The 20268-nt window shown below is 37.4% G+C and overlaps 3 protein-coding genes across 10 annotated transcripts in view; 2 read left to right on the top strand and 1 right to left on the bottom strand.

Annotated features, from left to right (window-relative positions):
• LOC125920318 (uncharacterized protein C3orf20 homolog) overlaps positions 1-5427 on the top strand; it is a 186579-nt gene extending 181152 nt beyond the window's left edge. Inside the window, exon 17 of one of the 2 annotated variants that reach the window (XM_049627470.1) lies at positions 5340-5427. In XM_049627470.1, coding sequence (XP_049483427.1) covers positions 5340-5370 — 31 coding nt within the window. In that variant the 3' untranslated portion in view covers positions 5371-5427. The remainder of the gene's footprint in view (positions 1-5339) is intronic. The other variant, XM_049627471.1, reaches the window with a different exon arrangement.
• The window catches only part of VEZT (vezatin, adherens junctions transmembrane protein), a 79167-nt gene extending 63943 nt beyond the window's left edge, over positions 1-15224 (bottom strand). For 2 of the 6 annotated variants that reach the window (XM_049627476.1, XM_049627477.1), the window contains exon 1: positions 15006-15223. In XM_049627476.1, coding sequence (XP_049483433.1) covers positions 15006-15041 — 36 coding nt within the window. In that variant the 5' untranslated portion in view covers positions 15042-15223. Of the gene's footprint in view, positions 1-15005 lie in introns of all 6 variants that reach the window. The other 4 variants (XM_049627475.1, XM_049627478.1, XM_049627472.1 and 1 more) reach the window with 4 other exon arrangements.
• Positions 15225-15416: 192 nt separating this feature from the next.
• FGD6 (FYVE, RhoGEF and PH domain containing 6) overlaps positions 15417-20268 on the top strand; it is a 117265-nt gene continuing 112413 nt past the window's right edge. For both annotated transcript variants that reach the window (XM_049627469.1, XM_049627468.1), the window contains exon 1: positions 15417-15692. In XM_049627469.1, the coding sequence (XP_049483426.1) occupies positions 15677-15692 (16 nt within the window). In that variant the 5' untranslated portion in view covers positions 15417-15676. The remainder of the gene's footprint in view (positions 15693-20268) is intronic.

The raw sequence follows: 20268 nt of genomic DNA, 5'->3' as shown, positions 1-20268 counted from the left end.
CCCACCCTCCCCTCCCTCCCACCCCCCATCAGCCCTCAGTTTCGTTCTCAGTTTTTAAGAGTCTCCTATGCTTTGGCTCTCTCCCACTCTAACCTCCTTTTTTTTTTTTTCCTTCCCCTCCCCCATGGGTTTCTGTTAAGTTTCTCAGGATCCACATAAGAGTGAAACCATATGGTATCTGCCTTTCTCTGTATGGCTTATTTCACTTAGCATCACACTCTCCAGTTCCATCCACGTTGCTACAAAGGCCATATTTCATTCTTTCTCATTGCCACGTAGTATTCCATTGTGTATATAAACCACAATTTCTTTATCCATTCATCAGTTGATGGACATTTAGGCTCTTTCCATAATTTGGCTATTGTTGAGAGTGCTGCTATAAACATTGGGGAACAAGTGCCCCTATGCATCAGTACTCCTGTATCCCTTGGATAAATTCCTAGCAGTGCTATTGCTGGGTCATAGGGTAGGTCTATTTTTAATTTTCTGAGGAACCTCCACACTGCTTTCCAGAGCGGCTGCACCAATTTGCATTCGGTTATGGGCACATCTTAATGCTACAGGCTTACAACCAAGCACATGTGTCAGGCTAAGAACCTCAGATGCTCTTTCACACTAACTCTTATGCTCTTATGTACCCTATGGACTCTCTCCTTCTCTTTCCCAGAAGGAGCTGTTCGCAGACACAATTTTAGAAAGCCCTTTGTAGTCTACAACAACTACTGGTCAAATTCTGATTCTGGTTTCTCACCAACTATCTGCTGTTTTCTAGATGCCACTGACTGAGTGCTGGCGGCATTCCACTAGAAAAATCACTTAGCTAGAAAGGGAAAACAAATGGCAATCCAACCATCAATTTGTTCATTTATCACTAATCAAATATTTATTGAGCACCTTCTATATGTCTGGCACTAGAATTATAGGACTTTTCTGCTATTAACTTCTCTCTGGGAATATTTAAGAAAAAGTTAACTGTTTTTATGCTATAAAAGGAAATTCAATTGTTCAATTTCACAAAAAAAATTTTTTGACCATATTGCTATTTTTAAATAAAAATTTCAAACAACACAAAAAGATATAAACTGAGAAATACCTTTATCTTACCCTTCACCCCTACTCCCTTTCTCAAAATGTAATAAACACTCTTTAGTTTGTGAATACTGTCTCTTCAAATTTACTACCCATTTATGCTTGAAAGCGGCTGGCAACAGAGGGGGGCAAGGTGACTCCTAGATTTCTGGTTTGGACAATTAGGTGGTGTTATTTACTGAAATATAAAATAGTGGCAGCACAACAAGGTTGAAGAGGGAGCCTATGAGGTACTCAAATGTGAATAATTTAGACCTAAAATATCTGGAGATCAGGAAAGTGGCCCAGTTTGAATGCACAGATCTGAGCTTTTAGCAAATAGGTATGGTGGTAAACCCACATAGTAGGGTACAGGTATGGGAACATATTGAGTAGATGAGATCAGCTAGAGGTAATACAGAGGATGAGAAGATAAGAAGGCCTTACAAGAGGCCAATATTTCAGAAAAGAGTAGAGCCGAAGCTGGAAAATAGAGTAATAGTAAAGAAAGTTAACATTTCTTGAGTTGCTTATATGGTAGGCATTAAGTTAAGGATGTTTTATAATACTTTATTTACTTAAAAAAATTTTTTTTTAATGTTTATTTTTGAGAGAGACAGAGTGTGAGCAGGGGAGAGGCAGAGAGAGAGGGAGACAAAGAATCTGATGCAGGTTCCAGGCTCTGAGCTGTCGAACCACGAACTATGAGAACATGACCTGGGCCGGAGTCAGACGCCCAACTGACTGAGCCACCCAGACGCCCCTATAATACTTTACTCTCAACAACAAACTTCTAAAGCGAAATTATTACTATTCCTACCATTTTAGAAGGAAATTAGGGCATATGAAGTCAAAAACGTGGCTAAGTTAAATAGTGTAAGACTAACCAGCTTTGGTCTGAGTCCAAAGCCTACACCCTTAATAATAACATAAAACTGTCTCTGAGGAAAAAGGGTATCTAGAAGAAGTCTTCTTTCATTTATTTTTTTTTTTAAAGTAAGGACCACACCCAACATAGGGCTTGAATTCACGACCCCAATATCAAGAGTTGCATGCTCCACCGACTGAGCCAGCCAGGTATCCCTTATTGTTTTAAAATATAAGTTTCATTGCTCAGGTAAGGCCAACAGATCAGGAGATGACTGCCATTGAAAAGACAGTTATATTCATAGATCTCAAAAGATGGAGGCAGGCCATGCCATGAGGAAGGGGAGGTCATGGTGGCAGCACCAGGGTTGGTCAAGAGGGGAGAGGGAGGAAATTATGGATCACGGCCTTTACTGTGGTTTCTTTGGGAAGGAATGAGGAAGGCAAGGGAAGCAGGCTTAAAACTGGCTAGTCTGCATAATTTCAGCAGGCTCTGAAGCATAGGGGCTGTCCCTAGTGAGGTCTGGTATCTGACCCTGTGATGATTAGGGCAGATGCGTCGTGGCCAGGTGAGAGGTGTGTTACCTAGATGAATGGTTTGCTCTCTCTTAGGAATTGGTTAACTCTGGGAGCGGCAATCCCTCCAGGGTCAGTAAGGTCCTGAGATGATCAATGCATCAGAATACAGAAAGTAAAAGACATGGTTAACAACATACTTATTTATCAGATTTTATTCACTTAAGGTCCAAAATGCTGATCCTGCATGGTACAATTTTTAATTCAGGGGTATTGTTTCCTCTCTTCAGGTTGTCCTCATCTCAAATTATTAAATTATTCCCCCTTCACTGGTGGCTTTAGGTTTCATAGAACTATAGCCACTTTAATCTGGAAACACAAATCTGGATTTTTTTTTTCCCCTTCTGTGAATATACTTTGTTGGAGCGTGGCAACTCCAAATCTTCATAGAATTGTTTTAGGCTCCATGACTTTTCTGTTTACTCATTCTTAAAAGAGTTCTATACTTATTATCTTAGGGTTAACAAAGTACAATCGGGAATAATTCAAGCAAAAACCAAAGGGAAATTTTCAGGTATAAATGCAAAGAGGAAAAATAATCTACAGGCGATAGATTATCAATTTAGAAATCCACTCACCAAGGGTGATAGAGCCATAGCAGGCACAAACATGATCAAGATCACACAAACAAAATTAAGCAAGTATTCCAGTGCTGCAGTTTCCCACAGGCTATGGGGGCCACAAGCAGGGGGGAGTCCGGAAACGGTCCTTGACCTGCTCCACCGGCTCATTTCATAGGTTCCAACAGTGTTTATCTCTGGTTTGGAAATGTCAGTGGAGGCTGTGAATTCTGTTCAATATTACTGAGATGCACTTTTCTTCTAACAGGAGAATGATCAGTGTCAGTTCACATCTATCGGGTTGATTCTCTCCCCCACTAATTCGTCCCCAAACAGCAGCACCAAACATTTACTGATTACCTACGTTCATTTCTAAGTACCAGGCACATTTCTAAGCATTTTATGTGGTAACTCATCTTACCTTTATGATAACTTTATGAGGCAGAGCTCGTTTGAGAAAAGAGAAAAACTACGACATAGAAAGAACATGTAACTTAGCCAAGGTCACAGAAATAAGAGAGCCAGAATTTGAATCTACACAAGCCAACAGAGAGCCAAAACTGTTATTTATTTCACTACATTGCAACTAATTTAGAGTAAATAAATTCATTAACTCAGTCTAATACAGTATTTTATATAGTTGTGTTTTTTTTAACCAGAAACTGGACTTGTAATTTAAAAATTATCTAACAGATTAAGTTAGAAAATTCAACAAAGCATACTTCTCCCGATAATACCTACTTTTATTCCCAATCATTTCTCTTCAGATAAGTTATAATTTGTATGTATTTACCTCAGATTACACAAACCTTGAAACTGGCTGCAAAGAATCCTGGGACTATAAAAACAACAGTACCTTATTCTTCCAAATTATTCTCAAGGCTATCTCACTGAGTTTTTAAAACAACTCTTATGACACTTAAGAGAAAATATGGCCAACATATGATAAAACTAATTTCTTTATGATAAAACCATATAATCCAATAAGAAAATATTAAAAACTACAAATATGGGCAAAGGATATAAAGAGGCAGTTCAAAGAAAAAAAATACACAAATGGGTGAATACAAATAAAAACATGCTAGACTTTACCCTTGATTGAAGGAGTGCAAATTCAAACAAAGATATAATTTTAACCTGATAGTTGGCAACGCTTAAGTTTGGTCATGTATAGTGTTGGTAAGGGTATAAGGAAAAAGATATTTCAGATGCCATTAATGGGAGTATGTAAAAATATTAATATATCCATTGATCTAGCAATTCTACTAGGCATTGATCCTATAGATATTATACAACATTTCTATGTGTATTATGAGGATATATTTGCTTGTATGTATATATGAATATAATTGCACTGAAAATGATCTGGCAGAAAACTGAGGAGAGTGGTTACTTCTAGGAAGAAAAGGAAGATTAAGGGAGGGCTGATGCTTTCCCTGTATTATTTGACTTTTTCATAATGAGAATACATTCATGTGTTATTTGTGCGGAAAAAGGTGCCCAGTGTAAGGCCTAATAAAAAAGGTGTCGAATTGTTGGTTTAGCAAATGAATAGAATGATCCTGTGCACTTGTCTATATCAAAATTAATCATCTAGTCAACTATTACACAGTTCCATTACTTAAAATGTCAGTAAAATATCAAATGCTAACTGCTGTCAGATGTCAGATGTCATCTGATCTCTTTAAGTCCATTATTAAACACAAGAAGCAGTAGGAAAAGGCAGTTAGCTACTAACAGAAGGCGGTAGAAGACAGGAGGCATTGGCACAGAGATATGAAAGTGTATAATGTAGGAGTGACTTTGTCAATGAAGACTTCAATTTATAATAAACCTGTGCTTACCTAGAAGGCTTTGTTTCCAGTCCCTTGTTAAAACAATCTATCAAATTACTTACAGGTAACTTTTCTTTAAAGATTTATATCTGTTTTTAATTTCTTCAGAAAAGAAAGTACTGTAATGTAAGTTATATATTTTTAAAAGTTTCTGCCATGCCAAAGGAATCTCTAAAAGATCTTTTATTCAAAACAAAATCTTTATGAAAAAAAGATTTTCTATAATTAAGGGCTTTGTTGGAGGATATTTGCCTGGAAACAATTATTTATTAGCTATTAAAAATATTTTAGAAGTCTTTTCTCCTTGAATATAGCTTATAGCTATAGGTATAAATGTAATTATTACATGTAAAACAGCAATTTTCTGGGAAAATATGATGGAAAAGGAGGAATTCCTGTTGTTAATTGCTATTATTTCCTTATTTCTTTCCAGGTTAACTGCAGAACATCACAAAATAAGCTGATGAGGAAGAGTGTCATTACCAAATTATGCAAGGTAGCTGTTTTCTCTATTTTTAATGAAAATGCTTTTAGATATAAAGAGCTAAAATTGTCATAATTTACAAACTCTACAAAGGAAAATAAATTTACCCATTACAATTAATTATATTGTCAATATACTGAATTCCTACAGACTTTTCACTCACCTTTAAATCAGTACACAATCAGAAAGCATAATTTGAAAATAACTACTCACTGCTTCCCCTACCCCCAACCTTAAACCTTGGATAGATAACACCATAAAAAGTACCTTGCAAAATTAATTCTAAAATAACAGGAAATACTTTTTGTAGTTTACATATTTCAACGTAACTTCTAAATTACTATACCCAAAGCTCTGAATCCAAGCATTAATTTAATTGTTCCTCAATATGAGCAAAGCAAATCTAATCACAGAAATCAAAAAGATTAAGTAAGCTAAAAGCATCCAGAAAAATTGGTCTTACTAATTAAACTACTCACGGACAGCATAGTTATAATTTCTCCAATTGACCTAGATGAAAAATTTATTGCCTTTTGCCCATATTCTTCTGATCCATACACTTCTTTCTTTGATGGTTCCCACTTGTTTCTCCAGAAGAACCACACTACAAAATGGCCACTGAACTGGAGGGTGTGTCTTCATCATTACTAAGCATTTTCCAATCAGAAGCAGCTCTTTGAAAAAAACCTCAACATAATTCCTTCAATATCACTCAGTAACTGCAGAAGTAATAGAAGGAGTAGGGGTTTTTAAACGCCTTTAAAGGATATTACTTAATAATTATGTTTACTTAAAAATTTTTTGTAAACTAGCAGCAGGTAAGACTTATATTCATAAATTTTCCTGGCTGCAGGCTTCTAAGATTTTCCAATCAAAATCAATCTTATCCAATTAATCATATTAAGTGTTATACACAACAAAAAGTTTTAAAAAGAGTGACTTCACATTTTTTCCATACAATAGCACGAATGTACTTAAGTACAATTGTATATAGTACAAAACAAAATCTATCCATCAAAAAAAAAAAAAAGCTTGAAGAGATGCAAAGGGAGAAAACTGACTTGCACAGCTTATACACTCAACTGATTAAATATAAAGAACGACAATGACTTGGTCTTAACTAAGAGAAAGGAAGGTAGCAATGGTGGATTGAGTGCTCCCTAGTTCTGATGCTACCCTTAATATCATTTAGTATCTGATTAATGAACTGGCATATAATGGGCATTTATTGGATGCAGGGCAGAAGCAAGGTGAGGAAGTAAAACTCATTTTTAACTACTTAAAAAAAAATTAGAACCAAGTCAAACACACAGGCAACATGTTGTGAGAAGAGCATGCGATAAACATTAGAATGAGGTCTGGATATTATTAGATCACATCCAACCTTATTGTCTTTTTTCCTTATCCCAAATGATAATAAAAAGAGTAGAAAAAGCATTTGTGGTTCCCTTAAGAGATAAAGGAGAGATTTTTCTCTCAAAATGATGTATTATGCACTTTCATCAGAAAGGGAGAAGCTGTAAGGAAGAGTGAAACTAAAAGGATGGGGCAAGATATATATAGAAGTAGAAAATCCACTTCAATAAAGTTGTTAAAGAGACATGAAATTAATGGTATGGATTAATCAACAAAATCCCAACTTTGGGAACTACAGAAACACTGGTACAGAACCGAGAAAACTAAAATTGAGTAAGAGTTCCTGATCTAAAAATGGACTGGAAATGAGCCAAATCTCTTCCTGTATTTCCTAATTAATGGAGAACTCTAAGGGCTTGACTCTTATTTACTCAACCTTATGAGTTCAAGCCCCATCCTGGGTGTAGAGAATAAAATAAATAAACTTAAAAAAAAAAAGAAAGCCTTTAATAGAACTGTGTAAAAATACCAAGACAACCATAAAAATAATTTAAGCACTGGGGCACCCAGGTGGTTCAGTCAGTTAAGTATCGGACTAGGTTTCAGCTCAGGTCATGATTTCAGTTTGTACATTCAAGCCCTATGTCAGGCTCTGTGCTGACAGTGTAGGTAGGGCCTGCTTGGAATTCTCTCTCTCCCTCTCTCAACTGCCCCTCCCCCACTTCTCTCTCAAAAATAAACACTAAAAAATTTTTAAAAATTTTTTTAATGTTAAACTCTTTTTTTTTTTGCCCCAAATCTGTTGTTTCATTGGTTTTATTTTACTTTTTTAAATGTTAAAATCCTCATTAGAGATCTGTGGATATGTGAAGCCAAAATGGAAGGAATATCACCCAGACAGAAAAAAGCAAAGACTTGTTCCCCAAGAATAATTTTTATAACTTGTGTTAAACAAATTTATTATTGCACATCTGGTAATAAACTAGCTTTGGCCTTAATGATTAATCTTTTATGTCAATAGGGTTCTAATTTAACAACTCATTAATAAGTATTCTTTCAATTTCAGATAGTGATAAAAGCATGAGTTTTGCTATGCTTCCAAGCTCAGCTACTATTTAGAAGTAGAGTATTTTATACAATTGTGGAATTTTATGTACCGCAGAAAACTGAAGATGAATTTTAAGTGAAAATGAGATGACACAACAATACCTTAAATTTTATAATTATTCCAGACAGCAATTCCATTATCAAAATACCAAATACTGTCAATATATACATTCACAGACAAAAAACAATTTTCTTCCATTAGTCAAATCAATAATGCAAATAGAAAGAATCTACAAATAATATTTAACCTTCAAATATAGAAAAGATACTGGAATTAAAATTTTTAAAATTAAAATATATAAAAATAACATAAAGAAAGGAGAATCTCTCAAGTAAGGAAGGATTTTTTACACTGACTTTTACGTGTGAGAGATTGGGTGAGAGCCATCTCACATTTATCTTAGTGTGGGGATGGGGAGGAGTACGCCTGAACATAATGGCAACAAAGAGTTAACATTTAATAATTTACTGAGAAGTACGAAGGAGGGAAAGAGATAGAGATATGAGGGGCAAAAATTAGCTTTCCCAGTCATGAACAAAGGAAAAGAGAATGAATTTCAATAAAAACCAAAGAATTCAGCCACCGAAATAGGGTTATCATGGACAGATATGAAAGAGTAAAGAGTCCCTTGAGGACAACTTTGTCCCTATAGTGTAGTTACGAAGAAATGGTTTAGATACACTACAAATAATGCAAAGAGGTAGAAATATTTGTCCTTCAGATAAAAACCTCTTATTTTCAGGTACTCTTTCCTCTGGGCATGGAAGGATTCAAAATAGGATGAATGGCTCAAAGTTCTGCAATTAATTTATAATGAAAAAATCTGAAAGCTACAAAAGAGCAACATCAGAACTTTATAACACCTGCCTAAGGCCAATAGAGACTACATACTCTCAAAAGATCTTACAGATAACAATTACAGAGTAAAATGATGATATTGGCATTTCAGTATTTATTTTGCAGAGTACCCATGTTAGACATGCTGTTCATCATTTTCGAAACTTTGTCCTGTTGTTGTTCTGCCTGAGAGGTCCAAGTCTGAGGTTATGCTTTCCACTCCTTTCCATTGGAGCCTCTTGGGGTTGTTAGGTTCCAAGATAACAGACTTAACTTTGAAGGTATATTTGGAGTCTAGTACTGATAAAAAGAAGGTCAGATTCTGGGGCAAGGACTGGGACCTGGACCTGGGAATCTCACTCTTTCTTTTCTTTCTTAATTCTCTACTACATCATCTTTCAGTGTAGCCCTGGTCCTCCCAAAGTAGCAGCACTCAAAGATGACCTCTGGGTCAATATTATAAGAAAAGATAGTAGAGTTGCTAATACTCCAGGAAATTGATATTAAATCAAGGCACTTAAAAAAGAGTTTTAAGTAGGGAAAGGATATAGTTGGGAGTACTTTCCAAAACTCTGCTTGACTTAAAATTTAAAATTTTAATTTTAATGTAGCATATGACATTGAGTCTTTTTTTTTAAATTTTTTTTAATGTTTATTTCTGAGACAGAGAGAGAGAGACAGAGCATGAGCGGGGGAGGGGCAGAGAGAGAGGGAGACACAGAATCAGAAGCAGGCTCCAGGCTCTGAGCTGTCAGCACAGAGCCTGACGCGGGGCTCGAACTCACAAACCGTGAGATCATGACCTAAGCCCAAGTCAGTTGCTCAACCGACTGAGCCACCCAGGCGCCCCCTGAGTAAGTCTTAAGACATAAATGCGTTTGACGTCTGACTCTAAAAATCATTAAAACAACAGTGTTAAAACAAATACACCAAAAATATCCAGTCAAATTTTCTTAGGGTAGGAGAGGTTTAAGAGACAGGAAAGCTAAATGTAAGATTTCTCAAATTATCTTGCAGCTAGGATTCTAGATACAAAGTGGGCTTTTCTTTCTCTCTTCCTCCTTCCTTCTTTCCTTTGTTCCAATATGTGTTACCAGCTTTCTGGTAATGCAGAGGCAGTTGCAGTAGAGACAGTGGATAGATTCTGAGTTCCAGTACCACTGTACCAGCTTTGTGGGTTATCGAGAGGCAGATGTGATGGTTTCCTGACTCTTACGTTGTTGCTTATGATCGTGATCATGTGTTCTCAGCTTCATGAGCATAACAACCTTGATAGATACTGGGTTCCTCATTTTCTATCACCCACCCAGGTTGATGTCCAACCCCCACCCACCCCACCCCTGTCTTTAGCAAGAATTCTTCTATTAGATCAGTTTAGCCAAAACCACTCTTTCTTTTTTTTTTTTTTTTTTTTTTAATGTTTATGTATTTTTGAGAGAGAGAGAGAGAGAGACAGAATGTGAGTGGCAGGGGAGGGGGGAGATAGAATTCGAAGCAGGCTCCAGGCTTCAAGCTGTCAGAGCTGTCAGCACACAGCCCGATGAGGGGCTCGCACCCACAAGCAGCGAGATCATGACCTGAGTTGAAGTCGGACACTTCACTGACTGAGCCACCCAGGCTCCCCAAAACTCCTCTTATCCCAGTGTTTCCTCTTAGTAATTAAATTCCCTCTTGCCCAGGCTATATTTGCAACTAAGTCTGCTTCTCACTGAGGTCTCTTCTATTGTGATAGCCAGGATTAAAATCTGTTTTTACTGCTTTAAATATTGTCTAGCTCTGGTTTTTCACAGTATATCCCATGAACAAATGAGGTATACATGTTAATAAACTTGTTTGTTTTTCTCTGTTAATGTATCTTTTTTTTTTTTTAATTCTTTTTTTCAACGTTTTTTATTTATTTTTGGGACAGAGAGAGACAGAGCATGAACGGGGGAGGGGCAGAGAGAGAGGGAGACACAGAATCGGAAACAGGCTCCAGGCTCCGAGCCATCAGCCCAGGACGCGGGGCTCGAACTCACGGATCGCGAAATCGTGACCTGGCTGAAGTCGGAGGCTTAACTGACTGCGCCACCCAGGCGCCCCTAATGTATCTTTTAATACAGGGTTCTCAGCCAAGAAGTAGAAGGGTAGAGGAGGGAAAATTATTTTTCTCCCCTATATTCCCTATTTGTAAAGTCAGTTCTAGAACACAGAGATGAGAAACTGCCTCATTTAGAAGGTGAGAGTAAAAATGTTCACAAATTGGAAGATTTAGTATTGTAAAGATGTCAAGTCTCTCCAAATCAATTGAATCTGTTGAATCAATCAATAGATTCAAAGCAATTCCAATCAGAATCTCAGCCTTTTTTTTTCTTAACTGAAATTGACCAGCTGATTCTAAAATTTACTTGGAAATGCAAAGGACCAAAAATAGCAAAAGCAACCTTGAAGGAAAATAAAGCTGAAAGGTTTATCCAATCAGACATTTTTTATTAAGTTATAGTGGTTAAAATAATGTTATTGGCATAAGAATGGTCAAATTGGCCAATGGAAAAGAGAGCATCCAGAAATAGAGCCACACATACAAGGTTTCCTAATTTATTACAAAGGCAACATGGTAGTTCAGTGGAAGAATGGTCAGTTGAGTAAATGCCAGGTTAACCAGACATCTATTTGAAAAACAAATTATGTTGACCTTTACTTGATACCATACAAAAATCAGTTCCACATGGATGACGGATCTAAATGCAAAAGGTAAAATAAAGCTTTGAGAGAAAATACATTTGTAACCTTAAAGTAGGCAAATATTTCTTTAAAAGTACTAACTACAAAAGAAGGTTTAATTGGATTATAAGAAAGTTAAGAGCTTCTGTTCACTGAAAGGCACAATTAAGAGAGTGCTACATATATCCTGAGATAAGATATCTGAGGTACACATATCCAACAAAGGACTTGTATCAGGTATATGTAAAGAACTCCTTTAAATCAGTAAAAGAGATAACCCAATTGAAAAATATGCAAAAAACTTGAATTGGCTTTTCAAAAGTAGATAAACAATGGGTGGGGTCATAAACATATAAAAAAGACTCTCAACTTCCTTATCAGGAAAATGCAAATTAACAGCACAGACCCTGCCTGGGATTCTCCCCCTCCAACTCTCTGCCCCTCCCCAGCTCTTAGGTACAGGTGCATAAGTGTACATACGCACTCTCTTTTTCTCAGAATAAATAAATACACTTAAAAAAAAAAACAAAACAGACTGATATTAACAAGTGTTGGTGAGGATGTAGAGCAACTAGACCTCTTATAGACTGCTGGTAGGAGTATAAACTGGTATAACTGGGTTGGAAAATTTGGCAGTACCTACAAAAGGTAAACATATACATTTCCTATGACTCAGTAATTTCACTTCTAAATATATATACAACAGAAATATGTTCAACAAGGGGTGCCTGGGTGGTTCAGTTGGTTGAGCATCCAACGCTTGATCTTGGCTCAGGTCATGATCTCATGGTTCCTGAGTTCGAGACTTGCAATGGGCTGACAGTGTGGAGCCTGCTTGGAATTCTCTCCCTTTCTCTCTGCCCCAACTTAAAATAATAATAGTAATAATAATAAAGAAATACGTTCAACAAAACATACATACTAAGCAGCACTATTCATAATAGTCCCGAATTGGATGCTACTCAAAGACCATGAACAGTAAGATGGATTAAAAAGCTGTCATACGTTCACATGGAATACTATGGAGAAATAACAAATGCTCGCATGACAATATGGATGAATCTAACAAAACCAGAAAGAAAAAAAGTTAGCCAAAAAAGAGATATACAAATAGAATTGCACAGTGTATAAACTATAAAAATAGGCAAAATTAAGTTCGTTATTCCAAGTCTGAATAATGGTTATATCTGAAGTGGGCAGAACCGACAAAAGAAATAAGAGGTAGCTTCTGGTGTGATGGTGATGTTCAGTTTCTTGATCTGGCTGCTGCTGCTTACATTGGTGTATTCAACATGTTAAAATTCATCAATCTGCACACACTTATGATTTGTACACTTTCCTCATTGATATTATGCTACAGAAAAGATTAATGTACATGACAAAAGGCAAGTCAATTAAACAGCAAACTGGAAGAAATTTTCTACAATTTCTTACAAGGTCTAAGTAACATATGAAGAACTCATGCAAGTCAATTTTTAAGAAGCTAGCATCCAATAGGAAAATGGACAAAAACATACAAAAAGAAACAGGCAAGTAAAGAAATAAAAATGGTTCCAATAAATGCATAGAATATACACTAGAACAATGGAATGCTATTTTTCCTATCAAATTATCAAAGATCAAAAGAAACTAAGAAGGCTGTTGCTGAGGATTTGGTGAAATCAATGCTCTTATTCCTAATGGAAACATAAATTAGTATAACCTTTCTGTATAAGTCTTAAAAAATTGTCATATCCTTTTACCCGCTAGTTTCACCTCTAGAAATTATTCTAAGGAAAAATCAGAGTTGCAGTTAAAGATGGAATCATATCAGTGTTGATACAATGGTTATTTTGAAACAATATAATTATCCAATAATGGGAAAATGGTTATATTATGATAAACATGCATGCAGGGATATTATGTTATTAACAATATTTTCAAAGAGTAATGAATAGTTAGACTCATGATAAATTTAAGTGAAAAATACATTCAGAATTCTACGTATGATACATTTTTCTTTAAAAAATATCACACATTAAACATACATTTGCATAAAAAAAGTCTGTAAGAACACAATACTATAACGTTAATAGGGGCCATCTTTGGCTGGTAGATTAACAGATAATTTTAATTTTGTGGCTTATTTTCTATAATGAAATGTTCTTTGGGCATTCATTACTATTATATTCAGAAATCTAAGAAAATAGGGTAAAAAAAAAATAACATCCGCCCAGTTTTCTCTACCCTAGAAATCTGAGTAACCTACATTTTTGTCTCTCCTTCAGCTCCCACATTCAATCTGTAACTGCTTCCTTGATTTTACCTTAGAATTATCTGTCCAAGCCATTATTCCATCATTTTTTCTCTCATTTCCAAAATTCAAACACTTGTCTTCCCTAATGAGCTCCTCCAATCGACTCCTCATTTTGATAAAATGGCCCTATCTTTCACTACTGCTACATTCTAGCCACATGAAGCCACTTTATATAGCGACCCTCCCACTCATGCCCCTAAAAAAATCCACACCAGGTACTTTCACACCTCCTAACCTTGGCATATTCAGTTCTTTCCCGGTAATGCATTTTCTCCTTTCGATCTGTCTAATCCGATTCATAGCTCAAGATTTATCTCCGGTATCATTTACTGGGTGTAGCTTCTCTGAGGCCACAAGAATAGACTCCTGTTTCCAAATCAATCCTCCAACGACAATTTATACATATTTCAACATTTATCATTCTGCACTTAGTGCCTCGCTTTCTCACTGTATGGAATAGGCCATTTCTTTTTAAAAATTTCTTACAATCTATTTGGATGAGTGAACATAAAGCATACATGTTTGCAATATATCTATAACGGGTGTGAATTTTCTCCTGCATCTGATAGATAAGTGGCAACAAAATACTCGCCATAGAGTGTGTGTGTGTGTGTGTGTGTGTGTGTGTGCGCGCGCGCGCGCGCGCGTGTGTTTCATTCAAGATGGCAGAGAACGTCTTAAAATAGTCCCACACAAAAGCACTCACACCCAGAGGCTCGAGTCAGAAGAACGGGCTACACCTAGCGCAACGGCAAAGGACAAAAGAATTAGACCTAGATGTTGATATGCCTCGGTCCTAAATACTCGCAGTAGGTCCCACACACAGATTTTAAAACGTGTTAGAAAACGGGCACCTGCTGCCTTCATTACGAGGGCCACGCCTCGACCGTGAAGGATGACCTGAGGCACTTCTGGATACTGACCCAAAAGATCGAGGACGAAAAAGGGGGAGGCTAAGTTGTATTCAGGAGTATCCAAAAGGCACGATAGGACCCCGCCCCGCTCGGGCAGAGTACGCCCGCGAGCATATCCATCCCCGGGGAAGGAACAAGCAGGGGGCGCCTGTCCACCGGCCTACCAACGGAGCCCCAGCTGGGAATTCTGGGCGGGCCTGAGGCCGAGGCTGCCGCGGCAAGGGTGCCTGGGGCTACACCTGTCAGGCTGCCACCAACACTAGGCCGAGAAATCGCCGAGATTCGAGGACCTAGGCGGGCAGGAGCGTCACCCAATCCGTTGTCCCGGGATCGGCCCTTCGCCTTCCCCCCTGTCCGTCTCAAACAAAGGCAATCCACATCCACCGCCATTTTCCCCTTACCTCAAAAACCACCTCTTCGTCAAAGTCCGGTGTCATCCTTCTCCGCCATGCCACCCGCCTCAGCACGATGGGAAATGAAGGCGGGAGAACAGGCGGCACCACGGCGTCTGCTACCGACTGTCCCGTCTGTCCAGAAAACTACAATTCCCAGAATGCTTCGCAGCGCACGCCCCCTCTCAGGGCCACTTATTGGAGCAAAGGATTAGCGTGTGGGTGGGAGGGGCAGGAGCGGGAGGAAGCCCGAGCTCACTGATTGGAGGAGGTTGGAGCTATTGTCCGCCTTTTACGGCTGCGACGAGCAGGGGGCGCCTGAAGTACAGATTTTTTTTTTTTTTTTTTTTTTTTTTTTCTGGAGCTGGACTGGGGCGCGCGCCGGCGAAGCCGCGGTGAGCCCTGCTCGTGCCCGTGCCTGGCCGTCCTCCCCGAGCTCTGCTGGGAGGCGCTCGTGCTCGCCTGCCCGCCGCCTGCGGCTCGCGCCCGGGAGCGCCGCTGGGTCCCTGGAGCCGGTCGCGTCCTTTGTGCGGCGCTCTGCTTGCGCCGCGGGACCTTCGGACGGAATGCGGCCCCTGGCAGAAGCTTTTCTCTTCTTGAAGAGAACTCTGGAAACAATGGATTGTAAGAGGAGCATGGATTGAGGGGGGCTAACGGGGAAACGAGCTGCACAGGGAATCATGACTTCTGCCGCGGGTAAGTGACGGCGCTCGCGCTGCCGCTGGAAAGTTTCTAGCGAGCGCTGCTAGTCTTGGGCTCTGGAGCAACTTTCTCCTCCCGGGTGGATTAACGGTGTTCCCCTTGCCTTTCCCGAGGGCTGTGGCAAGTACGGAGCAGACGGCGTGTGCTGCCGAATATTTTCGACCCTTCCTAACCAGAGGGGCTGGTTAGAAATCGTGTCTCTCTTGGGATCTCCCTTGAAACGGAGACCCGCATTGGGAGCTCTGCGCCAGGTGAATCACTAAATGTGAAGAGGGAAACATCTGCTCGTGTGTCCCAAAGTTTGGGCGACTTTGGCTTTGCGTGTGAAAATAGTTTAGATTCCCATGTTAAGAAATCAGTTATTCTAGGAAAGGGCAGTGTTCCCGGAGTGTTGAACTCAGCCACCGCTCTGAGTCGCTTTGAACCCAGTACCAACTGGAAACCCTGACCCTTACTAGATGCGGAGGTTTAGACATTGTGACTCCTCTCCCGGTGGTTTTTCCTGTTACCTGAGAAGCAGAGGAGTAGAATTGTCGATAGCAATGTTTTCCTCACCTCACCCAGTTTTTATGGGTTTTTTTCTGTTTCTACCTGGTTAGTCGAAGCCTTATTTTCTGTCTGCCTCCCATAGTCCTTTCTCTTCATCCAGATGACAAAGCCTGTAATTTACCTTTGTGTGAATTTTGCGCATTTCTTGGCGTTGTGTTTCTAAACAGTCTTAAGGGACAGTTCTTATTTTCCAACATGATTAGTAAAGTAATTGCTAATTACTGTTAAAAGCGCTTTAAAAAAAAAAACACTTTATAAGACTATAGGTTAATTTTTAAACCAGAACTTAATAATGCATTAAGTATTGCGGATTTTTCTTTATGCTTTTGCCCATGTTTAAAGAAATACGCTTCATTAAGAATTTTGTAGTACAATAGTGTTAGGCTTCCCTCAAAGCTACTTCTAAAATCAGCACTTAAGTATGATCAATTTTTCTTTGCTTTTCATGGCATTTGTTTTAAATTTCTGCAACTTGAAGCTGTCAAACAGCACTCTCAATGTTCTGATTTGTATTATTTTTAAATCATAGATATATTGAAGTGTTGCATTGCTAGGTGTAATCAGATTACAGCTAACCAGGTAAAAAGTTAGCCAATAGGATAAGAAAGCAAGGAGTGAAGTATTCCTGAACATACTGCAGATCTTTCCTATTTAATGTTACATGTATGTATAAGAGATATGTTATCATACACTGTGAAAGTTGTTTATAAACTCTTTTCGTTACCAAAGGGAGACTTTCTGCGTACTTGAGGTGAACTGTTTTCATCTTAAATTTCTGTGCCTCACCTTTTAATTTTTATTACTGACCCAGTCCACTTAATTTAAAATGTTTAGAAATTTAAAAGTCTTGCCAGCCATTTTAGCTCTCACCTCCTTTGGAGTTTCAAACACATTTAAAATATTCATACCTTAAATGTATTGTTTTCAATTCTAGTCCTAACAGTTTATAATGAACAGGTCCAGAAGCATTTAATTATGTAAATCTGATTCAGGGCTCAGTCGGGAAGTTTGATTCTTTCATTTGAATTACCCTAGAATAATGCAAACTACTTTTATATTTTATCAACTTTACAATTAATCTACAGACATTTTTGTGGTGTTTAAAAGAACACTTCCTGTGTTTAGCTGAGTTAGTTGGTTTTTACCATGGCTTGCTGAGAACATTAACTACCTTTTTGTCTGTTAAGATTTTTTATTCTTTATCATGTCTAAATGGAGAATATGGAAGAGAACTGGGGTTTTGTTTCCATTCTTATAAAATTATGTGTTTATCATTTTTGTAAACTCTTTATGATGCTTTTTGGTACATAATCAAATTAATTAAAACATTAAGAGTGTTATTTGCAGTTGGGGGAGGGGGTGTTTGTTTACATTAAATCTAATCTGATGTATTTGGGATGGTTTGGCTTCATTTTTTAAAAATAAGATAAATGTAGAACATCTAAGTTATATGTATCCTGAAGAAGAGCTTTCTTCGTTTTTCTGCATCTGTCAAAGAGTAGGCCCGTAATAGAGACTTTAGAATTATTCTAGTCAGTATATGAAAAGGGAGAGATGATTATCAGTGTATATTTTGTATCTTTTAAAACCTATACAGCCTCATTAACGTGCTTTGCCTTTGGGCTGGCCAATAGCTAAGAAGGTGTGCACATGTGAACCACAGCCATCTGTGTCTAACAGATGACGCCTATGTTTGTAATAGTAAAATGGTACTAGTGCTTTACTTTCTTACCTTATTTTTCCCTGAAGCCAAACAGCTGTGTAAATAAAAGATTTGCTGCTTTGCTCTACACTTTTGGGTCTAAATGTTGTTACAGTATTAAGATCCAAAGGTGCTGGGTTCATTTCCAAACATCATGCACTTATTTCAAGAGTGACATAGGAGCAGGCCATAATGACTTGTTATTTTTTGAGTTGTGTTTCTTTCGAGATAGAGCCACTAAATAATAATAATAATGATAATAATAATGATAATAATAATAATATAAATTAAATAAATGTAGTTTAATAAATTAAATAATTTAATTTAATAAATTAAAAGGATTTTGGATATTGCTATACCAGTGACTTAAATATTTGCTCTTACTAATGATTAATAACTCATTTAATAATCCTACTGAAGTTGATTCCTGCTAACTTTTCAGAATATTATTCTACATTTAAATGGATATTGATTTTTTTTTTTTAAAAAAAGAAATTGTCTGTTACTGAGACCTATTGAAGGGTATGTATGTGGCAGCTTTGACTATTCCCAGGCTCTATTTTCAGGACTGGGGATAGAGCATTATGTCAAAATGCCTCCTCTCTTGGAGCTTGCCTTCTAATGGTGAAGACTGACAAAGTCCTACTGAAGAAATATCATATAAAGATAAGGGACTAGAGAATATAAGGATTCTCCTGAAGCAAGGATCACAGAAGTTATAATCTCGGAATCATATAGGCTTTAGAAATCTGTTCAAATCCCTCATTTACAAGTAAGGAAACTGAGGCAACCAGATCTTCACAAAGGCACAGAATTAGGTTAGCCAGCTGAGTTATGTTAATCTGCTTCCTCCAATACGTAGTTAACAGTGGTGAGCTAATGTTCACAGTCATCTATTTAATGCAGTGAGTGAGCATTGAAAAGTGTTAGGTACATATGCTATGCTGTGTTTGTCGGGAATCAACCACCACTCATACGTATTTGCTTGAATTTCTACAAAACTAACAGAGAACAGGTATTTATGGCCCTTGGATGCTGATATGTGTATAATATGCTGATATGCTGATAATGTGTATAAAGCACATTTAAAGAAAATAGTGAAATTGTTACCAAAGAGTAAAAAACAATTTAACTAAAAAGCAAAAATTGATTGGTTAGATGGCCCTGAAGCTTTTGACAGGCTATAAGATTCAGAAAGTAAAAGATTAGTTTGATGAGACTGGATTTTTGTTTTTTGGGTTTGTTTGGTTTTTTTAGTTGTGGTAAAATACACATAAATTTTCCATCTTTACCATTTCTAAGTGTATAGTTCAGTAGTGTTAAATATCTTCATGTTGCCGTGCAGCCAGTCTCCAGAACTCTTTCCATCTTGCAAAACTGACTTTTTTTTTTTTAATTCCTTCAAAAATCCCAAAGATAAGATGTTTTAAGAATGGTTACAAAAATGAAATCAACATGACAGTTTGTCAGTTTTCATTATCTTGGGTAAGGTGGGAGGTTGGGAAGAGGCCTAGGGCAATCGTACTTTCCCTTAAGACTTAATAGGTCAAGAGTTTAATTTAATAGACTATTATAACAAGGTTTATCATTAGGTTTTGAATGGTTTTACAATTTTTTTCTACTTAAAAGTAACAGCATGTGTATTAAATAGCTAAGTGAAATTGTGTAGCTTTGGGAATTTGTATTAAATTATTTTGGAAGTATTTTTTTATTATCTTCTTTATTATGACATTATACCAGGAATTGAATGAGAGGGCATATGTCATTGTGTGACCTTGGTTTGGGAAAATGATTGGTAAAAGGAAGTAGAGCACCCTATTCTCTCCCTCTCTCTCTACCCACCCCCACACTTTCATGTCATATCTTCCCAAGTGTCGTGACTAATTTCCTTTGTTGAAAAGAAAATCATCACTAAATGAAGTATCAAAGCCTCTGTGTATTCAAGTACTTAATGTCCAACAGATATTTGGAAAGATTTATGGTTTTTGTTTAGTAAATTAAGTTTCTGTTAAGCATTAGATCCTGTTGGAGGAACAAACATGCAGTGTAAGAAGTATAAGATAAAATATTTTTACTTTAGGTCTCCTTGGGGGAAATGTGACTAGGTGATAAGAGATAGTTTAGGTGGAAAAACCTAAAGAACTTTAAAAAAAATACAGATATTCGGGCTCTGTATATCTTTATTTTATAGGTCTTTTGAGTGAGGCTTTTATTAGGTACCTTTAGGATAGGACCAGGTCTGTATAAACCTAGCATTGTATAATAGGTGTTTATTAAGTGCTTTTTATATAATGTCAAGGGAGGTTTGCTACAATTGAA

This window comes from Panthera uncia, chromosome B4 (assembly GCF_023721935.1).
Source record: "Panthera uncia isolate 11264 chromosome B4, Puncia_PCG_1.0, whole genome shotgun sequence".
Classification (NCBI taxonomy): Eukaryota; Metazoa; Chordata; class Mammalia; order Carnivora; family Felidae; genus Panthera; species Panthera uncia.
This window is presented reverse-complemented; position numbering and strand designations above follow the sequence as displayed.